This window comes from Filicampus tigris, chromosome 10, assembly GCF_054856515.1.
Source record: "Filicampus tigris isolate MCC_2025a chromosome 10, RoL_Ftig_1.0, whole genome shotgun sequence".
NCBI classification, from domain to species: Eukaryota; Metazoa; Chordata; class Actinopteri; order Syngnathiformes; family Syngnathidae; genus Filicampus; species Filicampus tigris.
The window spans coordinates 6777988-6793180 of record NC_141226.1 but is presented as its reverse complement, the minus strand read 5'-3'; the positions used below and the strand labels follow the sequence as shown (position 1 = coordinate 6793180).

General features: G+C 38.9%; 1 protein-coding gene across 9 annotated transcripts in view; it reads left to right on the top strand.

The window, feature by feature from the left end:
* carmil3 (capping protein regulator and myosin 1 linker 3) overlaps positions 1 to 15193 on the top strand; it is a 95486-nt gene that overhangs the window by 79047 nt on the left and 1246 nt on the right. For 3 of the 9 annotated variants that reach the window (XM_086043358.1, XM_086043367.1, XM_086043365.1), the window contains exons 30-39: positions 811 to 877; positions 1074 to 1258; positions 1864 to 1943; positions 7881 to 8000; positions 8298 to 8466; positions 10959 to 11334; positions 11759 to 11886; positions 11970 to 12186; positions 13037 to 13108; positions 13319 to 13438. In XM_086043358.1, the coding sequence (XP_085899484.1) occupies positions 811 to 877; positions 1074 to 1258; positions 1864 to 1943; positions 7881 to 8000; positions 8298 to 8466; positions 10959 to 11334; positions 11759 to 11886; positions 11970 to 12186; positions 13037 to 13108; positions 13319 to 13438 (1534 nt within the window). The remainder of the gene's footprint in view (positions 1 to 810; positions 878 to 1073; positions 1259 to 1863; positions 1944 to 7880; positions 8001 to 8297; positions 8467 to 10958; positions 11335 to 11758; positions 11887 to 11969; positions 12187 to 13036; positions 13109 to 13318; positions 13439 to 15193) is intronic. The other 6 variants (XM_086043359.1, XM_086043362.1, XM_086043361.1 and 3 more) reach the window with 6 other exon arrangements.

Here is a 15193-nt window from a genome sequence, read left to right as displayed (position 1 = left end):
CAATATGCATATCGTGAAGACATGGAATCATTTTCTTATTAAATTGTATGCTTTTATCTTTTTATTTTTTTGTATTTATTTATATTTTATATATTATTCATGTCTAGTTATTAATACATGTACCACAGCCTTTTATTGTTTTTGTTTTATTTATTGTATTGTAAACTGCTTTGTTACAGCACTAGCTGTTATGAAATGCACTATCTAAATAAAATTGTATTGTATTGCATTGTATTATCTGAATTTGACCAGTTGGATGCAAACTTGTATGCCTATCACCACCCAATAGTTGGACATTATCCAGAGAATTACAACTAATTTGCTAAGAGCACACTGAGCTTGCTTATTCTGCCACATAAAAAAACAACTTCTCTCATTAGCTAATAAAAGTGTCATTTAGTTAGGTATATGTTAAATATAGCACAAATATTGATATTGCTATAGTCCATATCGTATGTTTTTCTAATATCGTGCAGCCCTAACAGAAACTATTTTTAGTTTGAAAAGAGCAACAATAAAAATACTAACATTTTCTAATTGTTTTTTGAACTTGTCTGTGTGTTTGATCCTTTGTAGGCTACATTTTGGTTCATATTGAATGGTAATGCCCTGATCTATGTTTTGAGTTTTAATTTCTGGAAAATATAAACCTCTCTTTTGTGCCAATTTTGCTTGTTGAGCAGTGAAATTGGTCTACAAGCACATACTGTAACATAATCAGTATTAACTGAACAAACATGACTTGTGTTATGTGCTTTTAAGAGTATTACAACTGCACTGCAAACTTATGGCACAATTCTTTGACTAAAGGACACAATGGCCATAAAGAAACGGAGCTCCAGAACCAGAAGAATCCGTCCCGCCTCCACCAGGCCAAGTGAGTCTTTTACCTAATGGCCTGATTTGGAAAAGTATTCAATTTAGTAATGAGGCAAATGATGTTATTACTTAAATGATTAATGTATCAGAAATGAAGTAGCAAAGCAACTCATTGCAGAAATATCAAAGTGAAGAATCGAAAGATATTAAGAGCATGATAATAATCAGCTTGGTCCAACTTGGCTTTGTTGTAGGTCTCGGAGACGAGCCCAGCTCCTCCCCCACACCCTCTGCTCCTCCGACCGCCCATCTTTCCCACTCGGCATCATGGGAGTGCCTGTCGACCCTTCCCACCAATGGCTCGCCTTTGCGCCATGTGACCCACGTAAGGCCCCGTCCCCCACGGAGACACAGAGCAGTTCACCTTCCCCCAGAATCTGTGAGTTCATGGCAAATGACATGGCAGTTACCTCTAAAACTTTCTTGAGCTTCTTTGAGCTGGAGACAGCTTTGCCTTGAGCTTCTTGCAGAATTTCTGAAGGGGAATCATCATCATCATCATCTGTACACTGTGTGGGTGTTGAATGATGTTGAGTTGATTCTAAACTGCCGAGCAGTCTCAATCTGAGCTATATGCGATGTATATCTGTGAACAGCGTCTCTTTCCACAGATCTTTCTGCTGAGAATATGCCGTTCAGACGTTTGTTTGCTTCGTGCCAAATTTCCATTAATTTAATTCTGGATGCCAGTGGCACTTTCCAAGAATAAGCTTCTTTTGAATTCAGAAGCTGTTGCTTGTGTCTTTGTTCAAGAAATAGCGCTCATGCGTAGTTGTCTCCTGGAGGCCAACAGGCAGCTTCTTTCAACTTTCACCTCTGGAGATTTGTTCCAAATCACTTACATTTTTTTTACGCTTTGCTTTAGAAAAGCATGTTGAATTTTTTATTTTTTTGTTTTATTATTTATTCATTAATGCTAATGGTGGCATTTCAGCTGTCAGGGTTGGTTATTTGATATCTCGTTATTCCTTCTTTTGCTTATAGCATTACTTTGAGAACGGAGGAGTCAGTACACTGGAGGATGGATTGCCAGACTTCTACAGTAAAAGAGTTCTCCCTGACAGGTTGTAGCATTTTTTTTAAATTTTTTTTTTTCTTTTTTTGGGTGCATAAAATTATTCAAAATTCATGTCAGTATCTCATCCCCTCAGTGGCCACCGCCTCAATGGCACCTGCTGACAACATTTATTAATAACGTAAAGCCAAAACCCTTTGTCATTACAGCATGATTATTCAGTAGCATTTGCTAGGTCATTCAACTGCTAATTTCAGTCATTTTGATCAAATAATCAGTCAGATGGCCTCAAATGGGTTTTTTCATTCTTAAATCAGGTTCCAAATTTTTATTCCTATAAGCGCAGCAGAAATGTTAAGCTGAATAAGGTTTCTTAAAGTAGTTTTTCTGAAACTGCATTTGCTGTGATGCTTTAACTATCTCTGTGATTTAAACAGCAATGTTTGGCAATGCAACCTGTAAATCACCTCTTAAAACTCATTTAAAGACACACTGACTTGTAATAAAAAATGATTTCTTCAACATTCGGTTGGTGGCTCCAGATCACCTTCTTAAGCAGGTTATTATTGTCTAATCCATTATATTGTTCTCAAATAGCTCTTGCGCACATTTTGTGCAGTGATCACTCAAATTTTGCCATGTGCTAAAATCAGAAGGCAGTATTATACATTTACAGCTGTTGATTTACAACACTTCACTTTGTAGTTGAAAGATCATGAGCAAACGAAAAGTGATACAACACATTCCATTACTGTTTGCATGGCTGAAGAAGTTGACATTTCATATTGCTAAAAGTTTTAATAAATGTAATAAATAAATTGTGTTTTTCTGTTATGTGGTGTCTTTTTAAAAAAAAATACAGTTCTACTACCAACAGAGCTGGCGATCATGGAAAGAATTATAATCACGGTTATTTTTATTGAGATTTGCATTCACACTTAATAAAATGATTATTCGTTGACTTTATTTATATTCAACTACTAAAACTAAAAAAAAAAAACTACCTTTATAGGCTAGGTTCACACCGCAGGCGAATGCGACCCATATCAGATTTTTTTGTTTGGTTTTTTTTTTGCCCATATGTGACTTGTATCTGATTTTTGAACATCTAAATTCAGATTTTTTTTTTTCAAATCTGACCTGGGTCGCTTGCAGCAGGTTAGGGTGATTAAGGAGATTAAGGATAGAAACGGAAGTCTATTGACAGGTGCCAGTAGTGCGATGGGAAGATGGAAAAAGTACTTTGAAGAGCTGATGAACGTTGAAAATGAGAGAGAACAAAGACTAGAAGAGGTGACTGCTGTGGACCAGGAACTAGCAAAGATTAGTCAGGATGAATTGAGGAGGGCACTGAAGAGGATGAAGAGTGGAAAGGCAGTCGGTCCTGATGATATACCTGTAGAGGTTTGGAAGTGTCTAGGAGAGGTGGCAGTAGAGTGTCTGACTGGGTTGTTCAACAGGATCTTAGATAGTGTGAAGATGCCTGAGGAATGGAGGAGAAGTGTGCTGGTTCCCATTTTAAAGAACAAGGGAGACGTACAGAGTTGTGGCAACTACAGAGGAATAAAACTGATGAGCCATACAATGAAGTTATGGGAAAGAGTAGTGGAAGCTAGACTAAGGGCAGAAGTGAGCATTTGTGAGCAGCAGTATGGTTTCATGCCAAAAAAAGAGTACTACTGATGCTGTATTTGCTTTGAGTATGTTGGTAGAGAAGTGCAGAGAAGGCCAAACGGAGCTGCATTGTGTTTTTGTAGATCTGGAGAAAGCTTATGACGGGGTGCCCAGAGAGGAACTGTGGTATTGTATGAGGAAGTCTGGAGTGGCAGAGAAGTATGTGAGAGCGGACATGTATAAGGACTGTAAGACAGTGGTGAGGTTTGCTGTAGGTGTGACAGAGGAGTTGACGATGGAGGTGGGACTGCATCAGGGATCAGCTCTGAGCCCCTTCTTGCTTGCTATGGTGATGGACAGGCTGACAGACGAGGTCAGACAGGAATCTCCATGGACTATGATGTTTGCAGATGACATTGTGATCTGCAGTGAGAGCAGGGAACAGGTAGAGGAGAAGCTAGAGAGGTGGAGGTTTGTCCTGGAAAGGAGAGGAATGAAGGTTAGCCGAAGTAAGACAGAATACATGTGTGTGAATGAGAGGCACCCAAGTGGAAGAGTGAGGTTACAGAAAGAAGAGATCAAGAAGGTGGAGGATTTTAAGTACTTAGGGTCAACAGTCCAGAGCAATGGAGAGTGTGGAAAAGAGGTGAAGAAGCGTGTACAGGCAGGTTGGAACGGGTGGAGAAAAGTGTCAGGTGTGATGCTTGATAGAAGAGTTTCAGCTAAAATGAAAGCAAAGGTGTACAAAACTGTGGTGAGACCAGCAATGTTGTTTGCTCTTGAGACAGTGTCACTGAGGAAAAGACAGGAGGCAGAGATGAAGATGCTGAGGTTCTCTCCGGGAGTGACCAGGAAAGATAGGATCAGGAATGAGTACATCAGAGGGACAGCACAGGTTAGAGGTTTTGGAGATAAGGTCAGAGAGGCCAGACTGAGATGGCTTGGACATGTCCAGTGGAGAGATAGTGAATATATTGGTAGAAGGATGCTGAGTTCTGAATTGCCAGGCAGGAGGCCTAGGGGAAGACCAAGGAGAAGGTTTATGGATGTAATGAGGGAGGACATGAAGGTAGTTGGTGTGAGAGAAGAGGATGCAGAGGACAGGGTTAGATGGAGGCAATTGATTCGCTGTGGCGACCCCTGAAGGGAAAAGCCGAAAGGAAAAAAAGATTGACTTTTTATTTTACTTGAATCGACAACAAGAAAATGAATTAATGAGAAAGCAAAATACGAATATGCTAAAATAATATCAATAAAAAAAACAGTAAGTAAAAATAAATGCAAATTATGGATAGATGGAAATTTCGGCTGTGCACACGTTTGCCTCTTCGGGGCAGTGCAGTGCCGTTCATGCATGGAGTACACATTTACAATGAGATAAGAAGAAAGTTGTGATTGAACTCTATTAATATAACGCGTTTTCCACAGATTGGAAAGAATTTTTGTCTTTGAGTATTGCCATGTTACCTCTGTGTGGGAGTGGGTGTGCATGCACGTGTGTGTGTGTGTGTGTGTGTTTCTACAGCATTTGTGTGAATATTCGTTATTTGAACGTCTATCACTCCCGAGGTTGATGCTAATTTCTTGTTAGCATTTAAATGGGATTTTACTTTGACTTCAGTATTAGCACTGGTGATGTTTTGAAATTGAAACATTTATTGTATTTAAACATACAATGAGTGTAATTCTTTTTGTGTGTTTAGTTTTACAGTAAACTCCAAGTGGGATGTCATTACCATAGCTTGCCTTCTTCCTTCACTGCCGTAGTCTGTAATGAGCCAATCAAGTAGGCTCCTGCCGATTTGCGGGTGTTACAACTTCACTTCAAAAAAATCACGACATACTGCAGTTTTTCAGAGGGGTGAATTTTACAGACCTATTATGCAAAGGGCCAATGTTCAGCCCGTCCAAGTGTCCCTTTAAATTCAGTATGAATTTTTCCCAAAGGAATTAATGAAAATTCTATAATGATGAGAATAAGACATTGCCCAGACATCATTATACTACAAATAAAATCCATGCACCCTCTGATGCTTAGCTACTGTTACAGTTCACTTATTTCGGTTTCATCACACTTTTCTTCTTTGCCATTACTGGTACCCTGCTATGCTGGAGTGATGAAAACAACATTTTGAAAATTGCAGGGGCCTTGGAATATAGATGTTATTCTTTACATAGACATACCTGCTTTTATGATAATAATTGTTGGCATCAGTAAAATACTATTTCCTAATTTACAGGTATATGTGTGGATACCATGTTTTGTGTATTTACACGTCTAAGACCAGTGTTTTTCAAAGTGTGTGCCACAAGATATTGTCAGGTGTGCCGTGGGAACTTATCTAATTTGTGTGCCTGTTCGGTCTAGCGCCTGGCAGCGTTGTTGTTGTTACCCTTTCGGCTTATCCCCTCAGGGGTCGCCACAGCGAATCAAGTGCACGCACGATTCGAATCATTGATTTGGCAAGCATTTTTGATCCGGATGCCCTTCCTGACGCAAAGCGCCTGGCAGCGTAATCATGTCTTTACTACATTGTAGTACTCTTCCATACCAGCAGGTGGCAGCAGCAGGTAGCCCCTTGTCTTTGTTTAGAGACCAGCGAATTAGTGACGCATGTTTATCCAAACAGGCCCATGTTTCACACTAAGTATCAACATGAAACATTATAAAATACTTTTTTTCTTTGTGTTTGTTTAATTCCTATTCAAGAGGTTATATAACGTCATTCTTCAATGTTAAAAAGTTCTTATATAAACAATATAACACCTATATTGTTAAAATAAGCTTTTTTTTCACAATTTCAGCTGCTGGTGTGCCGCGGGATTTTTTCGATGAAATAAATGTGCCTTGACTCCAAAAAGTTTGAAAAACACTGGTCTAGACTATAGTAGAAGTTGTTTTACTCTCATTTTTATTATAAGATGATATGCCAAGCTAGTGAGGATTTTCTAACATTACTGCTCGCGACATTACTGATTGCATTTTCAAAAAGGTTTTAAACCAAGAATAGAAAGGATTAGTATGTCCTCATTTGTGACTCAGATGTGCAGTTAAATGGTGGACAGCCTACTGGCAACAACTTCAATGCTGCATGACCATGTTTTCATGTTAGTCATGCAAAAAAAACAAATTATTGAGGCAGAATAAATTTTCCCATCTGTTAGTCCCACCCAGATGAAAATTGAGATGGAAATAGTTCAGTAATATAAGGGCCCAAACAAGTGAGCTTTAGTGTTCTCCACTGATTGTCATCGTTTTAGATGTGGAAATTACTTATTGTTTTTATCCAGTCAAAAAGTATGAGAGAAGTTTACAAGTATCCATACCCAACCAGTGCTATTAAAACCGTATAATAGGCTGGCTGGAAAAATGAGAAAAAGACAGTAAATGAATAAAACAAACTGTTTTAAGGTGATTACGGTAGTCTGTGTGCCCTCACAACAACATGTTGTTTTAGAAGGCACGACTGTTTTGCTAAGGAAACAATGAACTGACTCACTGCATTCTCACAGGCAGAAAACGCTCCGTTGAAAACACTCCTTATCAAAGCTGTGTTGAAAGCAGCTAAGATGAAGTATGGCAGAATAATTCTGCATTGAATGGTCCAAAACTGACAATTGAACCATGATAGTGGTCTAATGTTCTGAAGAAAACGATCAGTTGATATTCAGTGGAATATAAGCACCTAAGACTCCAATCTTAACCTCTTCACTTTTATATGGATAAGCCAAATAACAAAATAAAGTAACTAGTGGGGACATATGAGCTGACAGTATATTTATGCCGTTGGGCCGGAACCTCTTATGTCACAATTTGGAAATGTCATATTTTTCCACAAATCTAAACCATTGGTCAGTCCACATGTGTGGGTGTTATTCATACAAATTATTGAGCAGTCTAAAGTGTTGAAAATGGTTTGCTCTCTTTGGTGATGCAATGTTAATGATTGAACAAACATAGCATTTTTGGGCTCTCCTGGAAAGTGATGATTTGGGAGTTTACAAGTTTCCACCCGATGCCAGCAATATGTACGAGGCTAAGCAGCAGCTGACAGCACCCCTCCAAAAGTTGTGAAGTTGCAGGGATACAGAGGTTACAAATGCAAATGCAGGACCATTCCAGTCTAGTTTGTGGTTTTAGTTCAAAATAGTGCTGCAATAAACTCACTAAGGCAACAGACTAGTTGGACTTAATTGCTCCCATCGCTGCTGCCTAGTAGTTAAATTTATTATGCCTTCATTGCTTCAAAAAGCAACTACACTGGTGATTCTCAACCAATCCGTGTTCCATGAATGCCACTTGATGGACCTGGTTTTGATGTTTCAATTAGCGAGTAAACACATTCTAATCGACCTTTTCTCTCCCCTCTAGTCAGTTGTCATCCATCCATCAGGCTCAGTCACTGAGGAGGAAAAAAAGGCGCAGCATGTTGTCTATTTTCTCCGGTTTCCGCAAGAACCGTAACTCCACCATATCAAACCAGGAGTTAGAGTAAGTGCAGTATTAGCAGTTGACATTCATGTGTAGTCTTGTTTACAGGAGACAATCTTGCCTCCACATTTGAAGTAGTGAATGAGTAGTTGAAAAATAGATCATCAGGAAATGAAAAGGAATTTGTCCATGATGCATTCATAATACTGTCATGACAAAAAGACAAATCTACCGAGTAGTTATAAGTTGCGATACGAATAATTGAGACATGCTCTCCTTTCTTCTTTGCTGTCTTATTAGGTGCAGTCCTTTACACCCACTGAAATTAAGTCTAACAATTCTTCCTGTCTGTTCCAGCATCACTTCAGAAAATGTGTACTCGATGATTCAGCACCCAAAGGATGCTGGGAGAGCAGATAATTCTGTGCATGGAGCAAACGGGAGCATGCCCTCACCTCGGGTCGGACAGGGTGTTCCTGTGCAAGGATTGAGGCCCGGCAGCCCCTCCTGCCTCATTCAGAGACAGGTACAGTCTCAGCAAGGAAAGACATCCAATCTTTACAATTTACAATAAAGCTCTTCCTGCTCTCCACAACATTGCTATGTTCATCAGAATGATTAATTCAAATTTTATTATTTCATTTGTTTGCTTAAAATATACTAAAAAAAAGTAGCTACTGCCACTGGACTCTTGATTAGGTATACCAGCACAGTCTAATGCGGCCCCATACAGGGGCTGCCCATATAGTTCTACACCATTGAAAACTATCAGTCAAATGAACTAATACTCTATTTTGTCACAGTCAAACGTTTCGGACCTGTTCTCATATTTTAGGTTACATCGTGCACCAACACGCTTGTAACTACACACTGTGGCTGCCATGGCGATCTTACAAAAATGTGTAAATCTAAAAATTTGACACACCTGCTGCTCAAATGACAGGATTTTGTGGTATTAAAAAAAAACCTTTTCAACCATTATTGCAGTGTTTTTCAAACTTTTTTGAGTCAAGGCACATTTATTTCATTGAAAAAATCCCGCGGCACACCACCAGATGAAATTGTGAGAAAGCTTATTTAACAATATAAGCGTTATATTGTTTCAATAAGCATTTTTTAACATTGATGGCGTTATATTATAACGTCTTGAATAGGAATTAAATAAACACAAAGAAAAAAGTATTTTATAATGTTTCATATTGATACTTAGTGTGAAACATGGGCCTGTTTGGATAAACATGCGTCCCTAATTCGCTTGTCTCTAAACAAAGACAATTAGCTACCTGCTGCCACCTGCTGGTATGGAAGAGTAATACAATGTAGTAAAGACATGATCACGCTGCCAAACACTAGGCCACACAAATTAATTTCCCATGGCATAGCCACGGCACAGAGTTTGAAAAACACTGCATTATTGTGACTCATAACCTATAACTTAATTAAAAAACAAAATTTAAAAAGTGATATCTCAGGAAAGTAGAAATAAACTTTTGATCTTGTGGTTGCACCAGTATGCAACCACCCTCTTATCACGATGGATATGGCTGTGTTCAGAATTAACCAATCACAGCACAGCCACCATTTATAGTGCATTTGATTAACCCCAATTAAAGTTAATCTCTTCTAGTATGCTTTTCCATACAGTTTTAAAGTCCCATCTTACAGCACAAGCCATGCATGGCCCGCAGACAATTTCCACAGCATCAGAGGGATTTTATTGTTCAAAGCTATCAGTCAAGAGAAGGCTACGAAAGAATTTCTAAGGCATTAAAGGTCCCATGACACATTGAATCTTTAATGTACTTTTTGGGGATTTGCAAGATAATTTGGGTTTGAAATGTCAGATAGACTTATTCAAGTTTTGGTCAAACATGCCTAGGACATCAGACGGGATAATTTCTTTTTTTTAATGTTCGATTTGGAAATAAGCGTTGCTCTAATTGTCTTGCTTTCCTTCTTAATTTGAATATGGAGAATGATCGTGGGAGTAGCATATACACCAGGGATATAATAGTTTAGGATTTTTCATTATAGTTCATTTTTATTTCGTTTTGACTTTTCATTGATTTTGGATTATTTTTTTTATATATAGAATATTTGTCGAGTGCAAGATGAAAAAAAACGTGTCATTAAGTATTGCGTAATACTGTAAAGTAAACTACAATTGCCAAACAACTGTTTGACCTTCCTGCTTCTGTATGGCCATACAGTAATAACAAAATAAATACATTGGTTAAAAAAAAAAAAAACCTTGAAAGCTCATGTATGATATTAATTGACAAAGATGAAAATAAAGGAAATTTTTGCTATAACTACCGGTAGTTCGTTTTATGAATGTAAAATGTAATCTCACTTATCATTATTTGTTAAAAGCGTTAACGAATGTTTTTACGATTTTAGTTGTAGTTATTTAATTAGCTTTCATTAACTATAATAACTTTGTAACTCACTGACCGTGTATTAAATTCCTTGACTTACAGTATATGTTATCAAACCAATGTGTTCCCATAGCTTTGCTGATGTTGTGAACCAAGTAACAAAAAAAAGGTAAATGAAAGAAATAAAATGGGGAAAAAAATACAATTTACCTGTCCATTTTTTTTTCAAAATGTATTTTAATTATAGGCAGTGAGTTTGCTTGTGGGTTTTAGGCTAGCGCAAGACACAACATACGGTATTCAAACATGTTTTCTTGAATAAGGCCATGGATGGGGATGATTTTGCTTCTCTGAACTGTTTAATACTACCTGATTCACATTCCACCATGTCGCTGGTGCCCCTATAAGATCCCAAGGTCTGATACAGTAAATCAAAATAAAACCATGGTTGAATTTACATTTCTCTGTCATGTCCTCATCAGTTGAGGTCAAAAAGTGGGGGATACAAAGTTCAGATCTGTAAAAAGACAATTGAGCTCCAGAAACCTGAAAATTCGGCTCAAGTACAGTAACAAAAAAAAATGTCCTTTTGTTTCTTCCCCCCACTGCTGGTCTGATGTGTGTTCTTGTCCTTGGTTAGTCCACAGACTTGGTCAGTATGGTGTACAGCTGCATTGGGGCAGACATTGAGGAATCGGATGCCAGCAGCACTTGTGACACCAAAGCAATGGAGGAAGATACTGACAGGTCAGCGGGCATCTCGGAGGCCCCGGCAGACAACCACATGAACGGACATGAGGCGTCCTCCAAGCAGCAGGCGGACAGGCTGGCGGAGACGGGCAGGCAGGAGAGGATCGTACCTCTGACTGGCCTGCAGACTGACTCGGACGAGGACGCTCAACGTAGCGACAAAGGTGCAAGCGGGGCTCCTGGCAGCCTGAGACCTGAGCCACCACCGCAGAGCACCAAGCCCAGTCTTGCTGCCATGAGGCAGAGACACCTTCAGGAGAGTTTAGGTACTGTGACTTCTGCTTCACAAAATGCGTCTGTGCAACTAGGTTGTCCGTCTGTCAATATGCTGATGTTAAATGTTAATATTCAGAATAGATATTGATAATTGAAAATATTTTTTTTTCTCTTCTTTAAGTATTAAAGCTTTGTCATTTAAAAAAAAAAAAAAAACTTTTGAGCAAACAAATAGACGTATGCTCTAGGATGGTGTTAACCAGTTAGACTTAAAGGATTTGAGGTGATAAAATATTTGTATTTATGTTTTTGGGTTCCCCCAACTATATCTACACATATGTTTTGAAATTGGCACAAGCAGGTGGCATTCAACGAGTGACTTTATTTCTTAACAATGTTGTGCTGAACATTGTGTGGCAAAACCGCAGTGTTCTCCTTTTAAATTTTCACTTTGAGACCGGTTTTGTTTTCCAGCAGAGGCAGGCAGGTTGGAAGCACAAGAAGAACAGATTGAAAGAAAATGCGAGGAAAAAGAGAGGACGCGAGGACCCGAGGGGCAGCGGCCTCTTATTCCTGTCAAGGTCTGTGTTTACAAAACAAAAGTATGAGACTGTTTTTTTTCCCCTAATATGTTCCTACTGTTATGAAAAATGTCAGGTAACCAAACCTTTAATCCCACATTCAGCCTAGTCTTGACCTCGCAAGAGACAAAACCTCTGCAGAAACCCCCAAGATCTCTCCCAAAATCTCACCCATCAGTCAAGAAGGAACTGACGCCCATAGGGGTGTGCCTCTTGCGGCGTCTGTCAGTCATGAGGAAGTCACCAGTCGAGAGTGGAGAAGCCCTCCAGCACCTGCCAAGACTGAAATGGATTCCGTTGCAGACAGCCTTCTTGGTCAAGGTATAAAAAGTGTCCAGGAAATGTAGAATGAATTGAAAGGACTACAAAATACTATGATAATTAAAAATCACATCTCCACACCGACAGATTCTATTTTTATTAACTCATTCACTGCCAGACATTTGCAGACCCTCTTTTACCCTAACGTGTGAAAAAAATATAAATTCCTGGGATTGAATGGCTGGACTGTGAAAAGATAAGTAAATTCGTCAATGGCAATGAATGAGTTAATGGCAATGTTTACGTTTGTGTAGTAGTGCAATGCATTATTGACAGTAAAAAAAAGAAAAACAATATATGTCAAACTACAATTACAAGTATTCGACACAAAATGCAACTTTTAATGGCCACTTTGCTCTAAGTTATTCAAGCCCATTAAGGCAAACATTTTAAGAGCTTAACAGAGCACTATTTTGCAGTTAGAACCTGCTCCCAACATGATGCATAGCCTGACACCATCTTCTGGCTAGTGGATGTTGGTCGAAATTGGCAGATGGAAAAACTAACGGAAGACCGTTTACAATAACAGGCGGACCAGCCTTTAGGTTACTATCTGTTACTATTACCATCTGTTCTGGCCAGACAAAAAGGCAGCTAGTCGGATGGCGGAAGGGTACCCCGGCTGCACTCGGAAGGCGATAAACGGCCTTGAAAATTTTTGTAAAATGCCCCTCTCTGGTCATGCGTTTCTTGATGAAGGTGGCATTTTGTGATGAACTTGTACACAGAATAAAAGATCTTGTTAAATGTGGTTGTTACCAGCAACTAAATCAACAGTAAACATCTACACTCAACCTAATTTGGGATTATGTATTGATTTATTGATCATGGGAATTGTCACACCTCTCAGGTAAGAATGAAGGCCAAAAGGGATTTCCAGCCCCGTCACGCGGCACGAGAAAGTCCAACTCATTTGACACAGGTACTGTATCGAGTTACTGCACCCTGGCTGATGTGCACACATGATTGTGCATGTTATGTCATTAACACAGCATTAGTGCATCTTTAATGAACGGATGTATGAAATACATCACAAAATATATATCATTTTAATTGTCTCACAACTTCTTTTTTTGTTTCTAAAGCATGTTGGCTGTGTCCTATTCTGTTTGTTCCACTCATTTCCCCTCAGGCATGGAGCGGGGCAGTCACTATGATCTGGAGAGGTTTTCAGATCCGAGACTCTCTGTGAAAAAAACACATTTCCCCCAGAACAGAAACAGATCTCTGGACTACCCCGCTGGGACCAGGTGTATGTACTGTATGTCATTACTTTCCCCCAAAAAATGTGACCTGACAGTCACGTGACAATGAAAAGTTTGCAAAATACTTGACTCTGCAACATCAATGCATGCAGAAACACATTTTCAGAAATAAGCAAAACCGTAGATGTAATTGGTTGTTTGATTTCACACTCGATGGGTGGGCAGACCCAACTATTTGGATACCCGGCAATTAAAAAGACTATTCATTTTCATAATATTTCTCCTTTCGGTTTTACTTGTGAAAAGACTTGCAAGTCAAGTATGTGTTATTGTGTAAATGGGTGACACACTTCACACATGCTTATTTTTGTTGTTGTGGTTGTTGTTGTTTTTTTTTTTTTTTTTTATAAAAGCTGTAATGTCGCATTACAGCTAGTAGCCGGATTTTGTCTGGAGAAATATAGATGATAATAGAAAATGTTTGTGCCGAAACGATGATCATCATGTATGCATTAATCCACTGATTCCTATGCAATGTTTTATTGCTGCAGTAATTGGCAGGCATGGTTTGATGGTTCGCCATCACTTTTTTCGCTAAGCTGTCAGCCACGGAAGATGAAAAGCCCTCAGCAGTAGAATCATGAGCAAAAAGTATTGCAAATGATCTCTGCCAGTATTCTGGACGTATGCATGCAGAGGCTGCAGGGGCCTCAATTAGCAGCAATTGGAGGATGATAAAAGTCGACATGTTGCAAAGGAGGGCATAAAAACTGTTATTTAAGATCGTCTAAAACATCCTAAGTGATGCTCTGTCAAGCTACATTTCCTGTTGGGTAATGTTTGTACTGGAAACTGAAGATCACATGGAAGTTTCTTGTTTGGCCATTTGGGCAATGAAAAAAAACAAAAGATGAGCATGAAACTGCTCTGAATGGCTTATTGTTGTTTCTTTGTTGGGTTTGATAAAGCCTGCTGCAGAGGTGAAGATGTGAAGAAATAAAAGAAATAGCAAATCAAACAAAACTAGACAAATGTGTAAGGGACCCTCTACACTTTGCATCTGTGGTTAATATAAAGCATAAAACAATGGAAAAAGCTAAACAGTAGTGGAATTATTCACTTCGGTGAACTGTAGTCTTTAGTGAGATATACAGAGCTGTTTTGGTCAGAAAAGTACAAGTTGAGGAGTATTTAGTTATATACGCTTGAAGTGGAAGTCAACCCAAACATATTTTTTTTCATGAATATGTTCCCACTAGTTGAACCAGGGCATTCTGATGAATTTTTGTGTTTGTGGAATAGAGCAAAATCCATCAGTTTTAGCAATCTCAGGGGGCAGCCATTTTTCCACTTCTGTCGACTGAAAATGACATCACAGTTGCTTAGGTAACAACCAATCACAGCTCACCTGTTTTCTGAAGCTGAGCCCTGAATGGTCGTTTTCTGAGCCCTGAGCAACTGTGATGTCATTTTCAGATGGTTAAAAACGGGTGGATTTTGATTCTTAACTCTTATAACACAAAGGCATGATTAATCACATTGCCTTATTTCAACTAGTGGGTCTGTATAGAGCATATTCTTGAAAAAAATATGTTTGTGTTGACTTCCTGTTTGACGGCATACTTAGGCCAGTTGAATTTCAGCCCACTTGGCTTGAGTGACATACGGCAATTTCATAGGTCAATTTGGCAATTATGATTGTGTCCTGTTTAAGTCTACCTAGAAACAGTATGGCTGTGTAGATGTGAAGTAACTGGGGGGAAACCGGAGCAGTTGTGTTGAAGAATATATTACCATCAGTC